A 13,736-nucleotide genomic window follows, 5' to 3' on the forward strand; every position below is an offset into this window, starting at 1 on the left:
TGCTCCAAGGGTTCAACTGCCCAGTCCGAATGCCAGCAGTTCTGTACAGGCTTAAATGACCTGCTAAAGGAGCCAAGGGCATTAAAATCTTGCAACTGCAGAGGTCTGTGCCCAAGATGGTGACACCTGTGTTAGGTTGTAGCCTCCAGGAAAGCAACAGGCTGGTGTGTGGCACCAGAAACATGAAGAATGCCCACCGACCCACCCCCCACTGTTGAGAAGGTGAACCAGAGGAGATGACCCCACAGGATGGTGACCACTGCAGAAGACTGGCGTGGGGCCCAGTGGCTGAGGGACCCACACAGGTTGCGGGTGACCCCGCGAAGGCTGCGGGCCGCTGGAGACTGACTCATGGGAACTAGGTATTGGAGTCAGGGTTGTGGAGAGTGCCGAGGGCAAGAAGGGCTCCTGAAAGGCCTTGGGTACTGGCGGCTTCCTGATCGTGCCAGAGGTTTGGATCTGGAGCTCGGGTTGCCGATGGATTGAACAGGAATCAGAGACACTGCAGAGGCGAATCCACGGACACTCGGTGACTCTGAAGGGACTCTCTTTTGCTTCTCTTTCTCTTGCACTGTGGGGCGTCGGGCGACACTAACGGAGACTCTTTGTCTGCCTTGGGGCAGGTAAAAGTTAATGTAAGTTACATCTTTAATGTATTATTACGTGACAAGGAAGTTGGATGAATGACGTGATGGCCCAGGTGACCTCCTTCAAGTATCCCAGGACTGATGACGCTGGGAGCACAGATGTTTCTGCGGCAGGAGATCATTGTCATTTGGGCTGTCTCCCTGTTCCTCTGATATCCCTGCACCTTGGTGCTCCTGGAGTTTCTACCTGGCTTCACCATGTGGGCCCCACTGAGCAGTCCCATCGCCAAGGACTCTGGTGTGAGCTGTCGGCACCCAATGCTCTGGGACTGGTTAGAAAGCCCAGGTACAGGTCAGGATAGAGAATGAACAGAGGTCCACCGGAATGTCGAGGGACAAGTGCAGGGCCAGCGCTGAGCCCTGTATATCGCCCTGACGCTACAGTGCAGGAAGTACCTGCGTGTTCAGTTCAAACAGACACCACAGCCCTCTGCCACCCAGAGAGCAAAGCAGAAGCTCCCTCACGCTTAAATAATCGGCTGATCCCCACCTCAGTTTCAATGTTTGTGGCACATTACACAATGCAAGAGTTTGTTTTACAAGCAGCCCAGTGAGCCATCCCTGAGGATGGTGTGAGGAGGCTTGGACCCCCAGTCTCGTGGGGAATGAGGGGACCCTGGTATCAGTAGGGGGATGCAGTGAGGTTGATTCATACGTAGCAAGGGCAGTATGGGGAAACTGTGGTGGGGTTCATTTAGGAGCCTGATGGCTGCGGAGAAGAAACTGTTATTGGTGTGATTTCACACTCTTGGGCCTTCTCTCCAATGGGAGGAGAGAGAGCACCCGGGGTGTAATGAGTCCTTCAGTGTGTGGCTGCCTTTCTGAGGCAGTGGGAAATATCATTGGAGTCCAGGGAGATCTGCATGCTGTTCTGAGTTGTATTCACCGCCTTCTACACTTGATAGGGTAGTGGAGAAGGCTTCTGGTACACTTCATTAGTCAGGGGATTGAGTTTGAGTCGAGAGGTCATGTTGCAGCTCTCTGAATCTCTGGTTAGACCATGCTTGGATTATTGTGTTCAGTTCTAGTCGCCTCATTATGGGAAGGATGTGGAACCTTTCTAGAGGGTGGAGAAGAGATTTACCAGGATGTTGCCAGAATTGGAGAATGTATTGAATGAGGCAAGGTTAACAGAGCTGAGACTTTTCTCTTTGGAGCGAAGATGGTTGAGAGGTACTTAATAAGGATCTACAAGAGGCATAGCTAGGGTGGACATCCAGCACCTTTTTTCCAGGGCAGGAGTAGAAAACACCTATACAAGGTGAGGAGAGGAAAGTTAAGGGGAGATGTCAGGGATAGTTTTTGTTTTTTACACAGAGAGTGGGGAGGGGGTGAGTAGAATGTGTTGCCGGGGAGATGGTGGTGGAGGTTGGAACAATAGTGATATTTAGGCAGGTACGTGGATGTAAGGGAAAATAGAGAGTTAAGGGTATGAGGTAGAAAAGGTTTAGATTGTTGAGTAGGTTTACTTAGGTTGAGACAACATCATTTGCCGGCGCCCCAGTTCGCTAAGGATTTACAGCTGGTGTGGTGAGAAATTTGTGAATGGGTCCCTGAAGGAACTCTGGAACAAACCCGGGAAATTCCAATCAGAGGTGGCTTGGAGTTATCTGATGGTCTTGCAGCTGTGAGCTGTTCACAGGCTGAGAAAGGATGCTTGGATGGAAATCCCCCAGGATGGGGTGGGAAGGCTGCGATTTCAGAGTGGGCAGTGTTGGTAGTCGAAACAGGCAACCACTGAATTATTGGGAGAGGTATTGGGAGTCAGCAGGTCGTTGGATTGAGCGACACCCAACCAGACCCAAACTTCCTGTCCACAAAGAGTGATCCAGCTCCTAACTGACCCATCACCCCACAGATCAACAGGTTTGGGTCACTGGTGACATTGACCAGGAGGGCAGTGCCTGCCCCTTACAGTGAAATTCACAACAAGGGGTCTGGAGTCACACACAGGCTTGTGGGTAAGGCACAGCAAATGCCTCCCTGAGGAGCGGTGGTGAACCTGATGGATTACCAGATCTTGTATTCCAGCTCGAAGTGGAAAAGTTGGGATGTTGTAGTAAAGTTGTACAAGACCCTGCTGAGGTCAAATTTGGAGTATTGTGTGCAGTTTTGGCCACCTAACTACAGGAAGGGTATCAATAAGATTAAAAGAGTGAAGAGAAGATTTACGAAGATGTTGCCAGGATTTGAGGAACTGATTTACAGAGAAAGGTTAAACAGATTAGGACTTTATTCCCTGGAGCGTAGAAGAATGAGGGGAGCTGTAACGAGGGGTACAGACAGAGTAAGTGCAAGTAGGCTTTTACCACTGAGGGGAGGTGAGACAGGAACTGGAGGACATAGGTTAAGGGTGAAAAGGGAACATGGAGGGACCACACAGAGAGGTGGTGGCAGTGTGGGATGAACTGCCAGTTGAGGTGGTGAATGTGGGCTTGATTTCGGCATTTGAAAAGAATTTGGTTGGGTATGGAGGGCTATGGATTGGGTGCAAGTCAGTGGGACTAGGTGCAGACTAGATGGGCTGAAGGCTCTGAAGTTCCATGCTTCTGTGCTGCTGCTAGTATGTCTGGAACTGTGGATGGAAAGTTGTGAGAACAGTGTTGGCATACAGGTCATGTCTCACTGCCATAGCAGAGGGAGGCAGCTCCACGTCAGCACCACACCACCATCATTCATTGGCAATATACCAGGATGTAGTGAGAGCCCCCACCATTGTTCTAATGGACTCAGTGAGATAGAGGGAGATCCTGGAAGCTTCGCTCATGACATGGTCCCCATTCCGTGTATCTCCATGGCTCAGGAGCACCTACTCATTTCCACCTTGGGGTAAATGCCCCTTGTCTCGAGGGACGGGACAAGCTTTAGTGGGGTCATCCACAGCTCAGCATGCTGCGAGAGCAGGGAGCTCAGGTTCCATCAGATCCAGCCAGTGCAGCACTCACAGCTTGTTCATACACGTTCCTGAGTGGAAAGACAATAACAGGTCCGGAGAAACCTGTTCTTGAAAACAATTGGACACTCAGCAGGTGCAAAATCTGTGTTTGTCAGTGAAGGGTGACAAACCAGAGACTGGCTGAGGTTGGCATGGAACACCTGGCCGGGGTTGGCACGGAACACCTGTCTGGGATTGGTACTTGTGAATCTTCCTCCTGACGGGAGGGGGTGGTTGAAGAAAGTGTGGCGGGGGTGGGATGTTGGCTGTCTTTGGCAATGGAAAGTGTACACAATTGATGGAGAAGAGGTGTGTGTGTGTGAGACAGCCCGAGCAGTGTTGTCAACCTTCTTGTGGCCTTGGGTGGAGTAATTCCTGTCCCTCGCGGTGATGCACCCTGTCAGGATGGTGGGGTCCCTGACCATCTATTTCCCGCCTCTCTCCTGTCACTCCTTCCCCTCCTGGGGAGCAAGAGTAGAATTGTCTAGACCTCACCTCCCCCACCAGCCTCTGCATTCAAACAATCACCAGAGATAGCTTCCACCAGTTACAAGCAGATCCCAATGATGGATGCACCTTCCCTCCTCACCCACAGCACCACTCCACCCTACCCATTGAACAGAGAACAAAGAATATTTCAGCACAGTACAGGCCCTTTGACCCATGATGTTTTACTTACCCCCCCAAAAAAACCCTCCCTATCTCATAACCTATCTTTCTTTCATCCATGTGCCTGTCTAAGAGTCTCTTAATTGTTCCAGCCTCCCCTGGCAATGCATTCCAGGCACCCACCACACTCTGTGTATTTAAAAAAAAACTTGCCCAGATGTCTCCCCTAAACTTTCCTCCCTTCACCTTGTACAGATGTTCTTTGGTTTGCAACTCCTGCCCTGGTCAAAAGATGCTGGATGGCTATGTTATTCATGCCTCTCATAACATTATGGACCTCGATTAAGTTGCTCCAAAGAGAAAAGTCTCAGCTCTGCTAACCTTGCCTTTTAAGGCATATTTCCCATTCCAGACAACATCCTGGTAAATCTCCTCTGTACCCTCTCCATAGCTTCCACATCCTTCCTATTATGAGGTGATCAGAATGGAACACAATATTCCAAGTGTGGTCTCTCCGGAGTTTTATCAAGCTGCCACATTACCTCTCGACTCCTGAACTCAAACCACTGACTAATGAAGCCCACCAGATCATGGACCTTCTTAATGACCCTATCAACCTGTGCAGCAACTTCCACACTGTACTCACTCCTCAAGTTTGACCTTGCGAAATGCATCACCTCACACTTATCCGAATTGAACTTCATCTGCCACTTCTCTGCCCAACTCTGTATCCTGTCCACATCATGTTGTAGTATATCATATCTGTATATTAATTCTGCACTATTCCAAAATCATCTTACTTATCTGTCCCTCAGTTAACACTTCAGTTGTTCACAGGGACCGCACCTTTCCCAACGTCCTGATCCCCACTTCCTGGTCCCCAATTCTGTCCCATCCCACTGCTCCCTGAAAAGGAGATGCATCACCTCTTCCTTTCCCATTGCCCCAGGACCCAAATATTCCTTCCAGGTGAAGTGGTGAATCAGCAGACAGACTGCTGGGTGAACTCAGTGGGTCGAGCAGCATCAGTGGGTCGAGCAGCATCAGTGGGTCGAGCAGCATCAGTGGGTCAAGCAGCATCAGTGGGTCGAGCAGCAGCAGTGGGTCGAGCAGCAGCAGTGGGTCGAGCAGCAGCAGTGGGTCGAGCAGCAGCAGTGGGTCGAGCAGCAGCAGTGGGTCGAGCAGCAGCAGTGGGTCGAGCAGCAGCAGTGGGTCGAGCAGCATCAGTGGGTCGAGCAGCATCAGTGGGAAAGAGGCTTAGTCCTCATTTCAGGTCAGATTTGGGTAACGTTCTGTGTTCAGTCGGCACGAGTGACCCTGAACCTCCCATGGCCTACCGCTTCACTGCCCCTTTTTGTTCTCACTCTGATCTGCAGCGTCCTGGACCATGACAAGGCTCCACGCATGTCTGAGGCACAGCACCTCGTCTTGTGCCTGGACATGATGCAGCCTTCCAGATTCAACTTCAGAAGGCTTTGTCTTAATTTTAATTTTTTCTAATTTAAATTTTAAATGTTTTAATTTAAATTTAATTTTTTAAAAATTTAAATATACAGCATAGTTACAGGCACTTTCGCCCCATGAGCCCATAAAGCCCAAATACCCCCAAATGACCAATATCCCAGTACGTTTTGAAGGGTGGGAGGACCCGGAGGAAGCCCATGTGGATGTGGGGAGAAAGTGCAAACTCCTTACATACAGCGCCGGATTTGAACCCCAGTTGTTGGCGCTGTAACAACGTTGCGCCAACTGTGTTTTCCATTCTGCCTGGCCCAGAATCTGGTGTTCCTGCCTGTCATCCATCATTTCTCTCTCCTTTAGGATTGTCCATCCTGCACACAACCCTGACATCAGCAGCTCATCACCCAGTCAAGGAGGCATAAACTGCCACATTAACTCATTTGGTCTCACCCTGTCAAAGATATTCCTTCTCTTCTTCCGTTCCTCCCCCATGCTCTGCTACTGCAAGCTAACTCTCTCCCAGTTCTGGACCTGAAACGTGAGCTCTATTTCTTTTTCCGCAAATGGTGCCTGACCTGCTATGTGCCACAGAGTTATTGAGCATGGAACCGGCCCATCAGCCCAACCAATCCATAGAACAATTACAGCACAGAAACAGGCCACTTTGGCCCTTCTTGTCTGTGCTTCTGCTACCCAGCACTGGCCTCTGATATTAAAGATTCATGATGAGATCCTGGAAAATGTGGCATGCTGGCATGCATCTCATAAACTCTCTATCGGTGAAGGCCAACGATGATGATAAAGTTCACCAGGGTCTACGCACCTCACCCATGCTGAATCATGAAGTCCCAACTTCTATGCTCTGTCCCCCAACCAACGATAGGAAGTGTGCTCAGCGCCTCCCCCACCACCCTGTCCCCTCCCCCACCACTGTCACGGTACTGTACTATGCCCCTATACTCTGTACAACCTCAATCTTTGGCTGTCTGAAGAAGAGATTAAGATTTCAGACCCAGCACAAAGGTCTTGGCCAACGAAACAGCAGTAATTCCTGGTCTTTGAAACAAGAACTCCCAATGAGCAGCTGAAAGTCTTAGGGAGATAATGGTCAATGCAGCTTCCACAAAATCTTCTAAAAACACGTGCAATCCCACATGAGGATCCTCCACCAGGCCAACACCCTGAGAATGGAGCCGAATTGGCAGGACACATCCTGACTCTTTCACTGGGTAGACTTTCTGTTTTGATCTCTTTCACCAGGTCTGCTGAGAGTGAGATTTTTAAAATGTTCTCAAAGCCTCCTTGAAAATGTGCATCATCACTGGTTCACAGGAATCCCCAGCTCATGCTAGTCAAAAATTTAAAAAAAACTCAGGTGACTGCAGCCCATTCATTAGAGGTACCTTGAAACCAGAGTGTACACTTGAAATACCATCCAGCTCATCCTGTTCTGCTCCAACTGTGGCAGTGTTTGGAAGTACCTTGGAGGCCTCATCAGACCCCACCCTAAACCCCACCTCTTCATCCTCAAACACCCAAGGAAGAGCCTCAGAAGATGATCCTGCTGCCTCGCCAAGAACATTCAAATGAAACTATTCAAAGCACAAGACCATGTTCCTTACGCATGGTGCCCATTCAAAAATCTTCTGCTCTCCGTCCTTCTTTCTCTTTCAAAGAAACATCTGTACCATCACCTTAAAGTTGTTTCCCATTGTCAATTTGCCCATCGCTCAGCGAATATCAGAGCAGTTCTCCCAGTCTTGTCTGTTGGCATCCTGGGCTTGCCTGCATTTTGTCCATATCCTTCTTAACCCTTCCTATCCAAAGATCTCCCCATCGGTCTATTGAAGATTATAATTGTCCTCATTTCTACAGCTTTCTCCACTTACAGACCATCCTCAGTGAAAAGGTTACTCCTCAAATCCCTCTTAAATCTTAAACCTGTGTTCAAGAATCTTCTAATCTGGGGTAAAGACTGTGACCATTTCCCTCATGATTTTATAGCCCTCTGAGAGGACACCCCCTCACTCTCCTTCACTCCAGGGAATAAAGTCCCAACCTCTCCCTATAACTCAGCCCCTCCACTCTCTGGTGAATCTCCTCTCCAGCTGACATCCTTCCTCCAGCTGGGCGTCCAGAACTACACACCTCACCCATGCTGAATCATGAAGTCCCAAATTCTGTGCTCTGTCCCCCAACTAACGATAGGAAGAGGTGTGCTCAGTGCCTCCCCCACCACCCTGTCCCCTCCCCCACCACTGTCACAGTAGTGTACTATGCCCCTATACTCTGTACTACCACACTCTCCAGGGGCCTCCCGTTCACCGTTTACACCCCGTCCTAGTTTGACTTCCCAAAGTGCGACACCTGACACTCATCCAAATCCAGTTTCATTTGCCACTCCTTGGCACCTCCCACCAACCCCCCCCCCCCCCCCCCCCCAACTCCGACTGATCTAGGGTTTTCAGCATTCTCTGTTTTTATTTAGGAAACAAAAAAAAATACTCTGCCCAATTTGTTGGGTGGGTGTGAAGAACTAGATCAGTTCTCAAGCTCCTGAAATGGCCAAACCACAGCCAGGAGATTGCATGGACCCTGGGTTGTCCCACACCTTCACATCTTGTGAAGTTCTCAAATTAGTCAGAGATCAGCAAACACTCGAGAACGCTCATGAAGGTTTCCTGGAATGAAGGAGGAACTCCTCGTCCTGAACTGGTGCATTTTGCGGCACCATTCTCTGCCTGTCGTGTTTCGATGCACCTTGCGTGCATCAGGCAGAGCAGTCCGTTCACCTGTTTCTCACCTTCACCCTTCCATTTCAAATCATCTCATCTGAATGCAGTCTCAATGCTCCCCTCCCACCTTCCGCAGGGACCGTGCCCTCCGAGACTCCCTCGCCCACTCCTCCCTCCCCAATTGATCCCTTGGCATCCACCCCTGTGACTGCAAGAGATACTCCACTTGCACCCACACCTCCTCCCTCAGCACCATTTGGGGCCCCAGCATTTTGTGTTCACTCCATTGAACACAATCCTTGCTCCATTAGATATGTTGAAGCAATTGTCAGATATCCTGTCTTAACACATTTTAGGGAATTTCCAGAGCTATCTGGTGGATTTTTATCACTTGGGGATCTCTCAAAACCTTCCTCCCCCACCTACCCCATATTACGGGCTGACAAGGAGAGGAGATAACCAACAGTGAGGTAAAATAACACAATGCTGGAGAAACTCAGCAGGTCAAACGGTATCCTTTATAGATCAAGGCACGAGCAAAATGTCGGCAGGCGTCCAAACAAAATGGTGAAGGGAGGGAGGGAGGGCACAAGAGAAAATGGTGGGGGGATGGCTCTGTGAATAGAGAGGGAAGGGAGTGGAGAGCTGGAGGAAAGGAGACCTAAGAATAGGGTCAAGCGGGAGAACGGGGAGTGGTCTAGCAGAAACCGGAGAAGGCAATGTCAATGCCACCCAGTCGGAGAGTGCCCAGAATGTTGGGTTTGCTCCTTTAATTTACGGATGGTCTTGGTGGGACAGTACATGAGGCCATGGACAGACATATCAGCGCGGGAGTGGGATGCAGATTTGAAGCGGTTGGCCACTGGGAGATCCCTGTCATTGATACAGATAGAATGAAGGTGCGAGGCGAGGCGATCTCCCAGCCTGTGTCCAGTCTCCCCGATGTAGAGGAGACCACAGCGGGTGCCCCGGGTGCAGTAGGTGACCCCTGCAGATTCCCAAGTGAAATTTTGCTTCATTTGGAAGGACTCTTTGGGACCCCGAATGGTGGTGAGGGAGGGTCTGGGCGCAAGAGGAGCATCTCCTGTGGTCACAGGGGATGGTGCCAAGGGGGAAATTAGTGGGAAGGGTGAGTGGACAAGGGAGTCATGGAGGGAGCAGTCCCTGCAAAAGGCAGAGAGGGGAGGAGAGGGGGAGATGTGTTGGATGCAGAGGCTAGTGTGCTGGTGGGTAAGGATGAGGGGAATTCTATTCTTGTTGGATCTGGGGGCAGAGGAGTCCATAGAAGACACATGGGTAAGGGTTGAGTAAGCTGTTAGTAACAGTGAGGCTCTCTCTCCTCCATGCTGCAGGGACTGGAGAAGTGCTTCCAGTGTGATTCACGGAGACCCTACCATCCAGACACCAGCAGGAACAGCCATCGCGTGGAGAATGTGATCTACTTGGCGGACTCAAACCAGGAGAGGACATGGTGGCAGTCGGAGAATGGTGAGAGGGGTACCCTGGGGATGGGAGATGGGCTGATGCCGAGGGTTCGAAGAACAGTGAGAGGGGGACCCTAGGGATGGGGGAATGGGCCGATGCCAAGGGTTCGTAAAACAGTGAGAGAACTTCTTCCTATGCTCCATCCCTGCACCACATAGTCACCCTCACCCCCTCCCCATTCCTATGGGGCTCTGCAACCCACTCAATCAGCTCCTGTGTGCTATATTTTATTGTGCAATACGCAACCCATGCTGCGGTGCAATATGAAGCTCGTGTTGGTGTATAATATGCAGCCTGTGTTGTGCAATACGCTATCCATTTTGCTGTGCAATACCCAACCTATGTTATTGGGCAGTATGCAGCCTGTGTGTTGTTGAGTCACAAGCCACGTCCCCACTGACTCGGTGATCTGGGTCCCACACTGCCCTGTGTCATGGAACGTACAGAGCAGGATCCTACAGCAGAGAAGTGCTCAACGCCGGGATATTTAGGGTTGGTCGTGGGGAGGGGGGTCTGGGGAAGAGCAGTTCTGCCCTGGCATCTGAAACCCTCCCCACGCCACTTACCGCTTTGCCGACACGTGGCCTTGACTGACCTCCCACTCACACTGATCCAGCTATTGTTTCCGTCGGCTCCCCCAGGTTTTTTCCCCCTCCTCTCCCATACACTTGGCCGATTAACCCTCTGACTTGCACGTCTCTGGGATTGTTGCAGAATGGGGTAATTAAGGGTTGTGGGAATGGTGGAGCTGAAGGCAGATCAGCCGTGATTTCACTGGCTGGACAGGCCTTTCCACTCCTATTTCTGATGTTCAAAGCGTATCGTCAAGATTCCAGATTCCTTTATTGTCATGTAACAGTACAGAACATGTAATATTACATGAAATTGTCTTCTGCCTGGTGTAAGGCAGTCGTGTTACCAGCATCGCTTACAGTAAGAGAGAGAGAAGGAAAAGAGACCCTTCAGTCGCTGAGTGTCCGTGGATTTGCCCCCAGCGCTCCTGCAGCCACTCAGACTCTTCAAGATTCAAGTTTCCGTTATTGTCATGTAAAAAAAAAGCAGATATATTTCACAAAATGATGTAATATTACACGAGGCTCTGATAGTTCAGTGGCACTGGGGGTCACGAGTTCGTTCCTCACTTCTGTGAGGGGCGCTGGACAAAGTGGCAACTCTGTCTTCCTTACAGTAGACAAAGTTAAAGAATTTTATGTATATTACATTCTACATGTAGTATGAAACACAACAATAATAGAGCCTTATACCAGAATACACTTTACTCTGCCATAAGGCAGACAGATTCACCATCAGCAGAAATTGTGTTGCGCCTCTTGCAGTCAGAGAAAGAGAAACCAAAGAGAAATCCTCTGCCGATTAAAAGCTCCGTAGCCCCCCCTCAACCCCTGGATATCCACCTCCATGCTCCTGGATATGAGAGTAGGGGGCTAGAGGATCTGCCATCTTGCAGCTCTGCACCGATGGGCGTTCTGCTCTGTCAAGCCAAGTTCGTGAACTCCAGGCACGATTGCTCGTGGGAGACACCTGACCGTTGGTGGGGGGAATCAAAGCTCCTTTTCATTGACTGGGAGACAGGGAGTGTGTGCTGTCACCTGATACCTGCTGCATGTCTGTGCTGAGATCCCGTCTTTGTCTCCACTCGTAGGGGAGGAGCAGGTGACCATCCAGCTCAACCTGGAAGCTGAGTTTCACTTCACCCACCTCATCATGAAATTCAAGGTGAGTCTGGGGGCAGGGGAAGGGGTGGGGGCACATCAAAGCTCTTCGTCTGAACGCTGCCACTGAGCGATTGTATCGCACATGCATCGTTCATGGACAGACGGCAGTTTGGTGTTTAAATTAGACCCTTCCGGCCCACAAGCCCTTGCCGCCCAATTACACCCAATTAACTTATAATTCCGATACGTTTCAGAGGGTGGGAGGAAACTAGTGGCCCCAGGGAAAACCCACGCAGACATGGGGTGAATGTACAAACTTCTTACAGACAGGGTGGGATTTGAAACTGGGTTCCTGGCACTGTAACAGCATTGTGCTAACCACACCACCATAATTGTGTTACAGGGGCATTTCCTGGAGGGGCTGGGAATTATGAAGGCATCCAAAAAGGAGCAGGGCCACCATGTGTGTGCTGACCCAGCGAGACAAATCAGATTAAGACCATAACACACAGAAGCAGAAATAGGCCATTCAGCTCCTTTGAGTCTGCCCCACCCTTTAATCATGAGCTGATCCATTTTCCCACTCAGCCCCACTGCCCGGCCTTCTCTCCATAACCTTTGATGCCCTGGCTAATCAAGAACCTATCAATCTCTGCCTTAAATACACCCAATGACCTGGCCTGTGGCAACAAATTTCATAAATTTACCACTCTCTGGCTGAAGAAATTCCTCTGCATCTCTTCTAAGCAGACACCCTTTGATCCTGAAGATGTTCCCTCTGGTACTAGACTCTCACACAGTGGGAAATAAACCTTTCTGCATCTACTCTGTCCAGGCCTTTCAACATTCAAAATGTTTCAATGAGATCCCTTCTCATTCTCCTAAACTCCAACAAGTACAGGACAAGAGCTCTCAAACACTCCTCATATGATAACCCTTTCATTCCTGGAGTCATCCTTGTGAACCTCCTCTGACCCCTCTCCAATGTCAGCACATCCTTTTTAAAATGAAGAGCCTAAAACTGCTCACAATATTCCACAGACAATACTTGACCTTGGCCAATCCTGTTGGGTTAATTTCTGCTTCTGCTCTCCACCAGCAATGTGCTCCAGATCTCAGTTGGGTGAAAGAATTCCTCTTCGCCCAACCTCCCTCCCTCCCCCCCCCCCCAAATCCCTGCCCTCCTGCTGTGCAGAAAGGTTTGCTGCAACCCTCATACATCTTCATCTGGTTCCCCTCTACCCCTGGACCAAGCCTCTCTAGTGTCCCCTCAACACTGAGACATGCCATGCCAGCAATGTTCTGGTGAGTGTTCTCAGTACCTGAGTCCAGTGCACCTGACCTCTGGTGCACCCCCCCCCCCTTGTTGCACCCCACTCCAATGCACCTCCATCTCTTCTGTACCCACCTCGGTGGCCGACTGCCTTTGCATGGTGCAGAGACCGCAACGGCACAATTCTATCCATTGCACCACTGGTGACACTTTGGGGGAGAGAGGAAGGGGTGGGGGGTGTTGAGGGAGGTAGAGGGTTTGGGAAATGTGGGTAGTTGGGCAAAATTGTGGTGAGGATTCAGCAGGATGGCTGGGCTCTCCCTGCATTACATGGACCTTGGCCCAGTTGGGCAAGGTAAGGCCTACAGGCCCTAGGCACAAGGATCGTGCAGCAAGCTGAAAAAGGAGCAGTGTACTCATAAAAACATTGCCCAGAGCCAGCTCCATCCATCACAGGAGGACTCTGCTACCAGGCATGCTGTTCTCTGGCCCTTGGCCCAAACTGCTCCTCCTTTCTCCAGGAGTGTTGGTATGTTGGCAGTGAGCCCACACTCTAGTGGACTGTGGACTGGTAACCATGGTAATGAGGCCACAATCGTCAAGACTGGACTGGTATCCAGGGAGAGCAGTGCTGAGACCTCCCAAGCGCAGTTCACTCACGCCGGCACTGCAGGGCCTTGGGACCTGGCCTGCTGGCCCTTGGTGCAGCCCAGGAACCAACAGTGCACCCCAGCCCTGTGTGAATGGGCACTCTGCGACTTGATGTGATCACCCAAACATTCCCCTCTGTTGTTCCCCCATTGCCCCCTTGCTGCCCCCTTGTCACACCCCTCCCCCATTTTCCCCCCCACCCACAGTTGCTTCCCTGCATTACCTGGGAGGTATTGACTGAGTGTTGGCATTGCGTCAGGTGCA

General features: G+C 50.5%; 1 protein-coding gene across 6 annotated transcripts in view; it reads left to right on the forward strand.

Moving 5' to 3' along the window:
• lamb2l (laminin, beta 2-like) overlaps positions 1 to 13,736 on the forward strand; it is a 152,613-nt gene that overhangs the window by 38,705 nt on the left and 100,172 nt on the right. For all 6 annotated transcript variants that reach the window (XM_069939468.1, XM_069939474.1, XM_069939473.1 and 3 more), the window contains exons 4-5: positions 9,740 to 9,875; positions 11,536 to 11,609. In XM_069939468.1, coding sequence (XP_069795569.1) covers positions 9,740 to 9,875; positions 11,536 to 11,609 — 210 coding nt within the window. The remainder of the gene's footprint in view (positions 1 to 9,739; positions 9,876 to 11,535; positions 11,610 to 13,736) is intronic.

The sequence above is a fragment of the Narcine bancroftii genome, chromosome 5 (genome assembly GCF_036971445.1).
Source record: "Narcine bancroftii isolate sNarBan1 chromosome 5, sNarBan1.hap1, whole genome shotgun sequence".
Lineage (NCBI taxonomy): Eukaryota > Metazoa > Chordata > Chondrichthyes > Torpediniformes > Narcinidae > Narcine > Narcine bancroftii.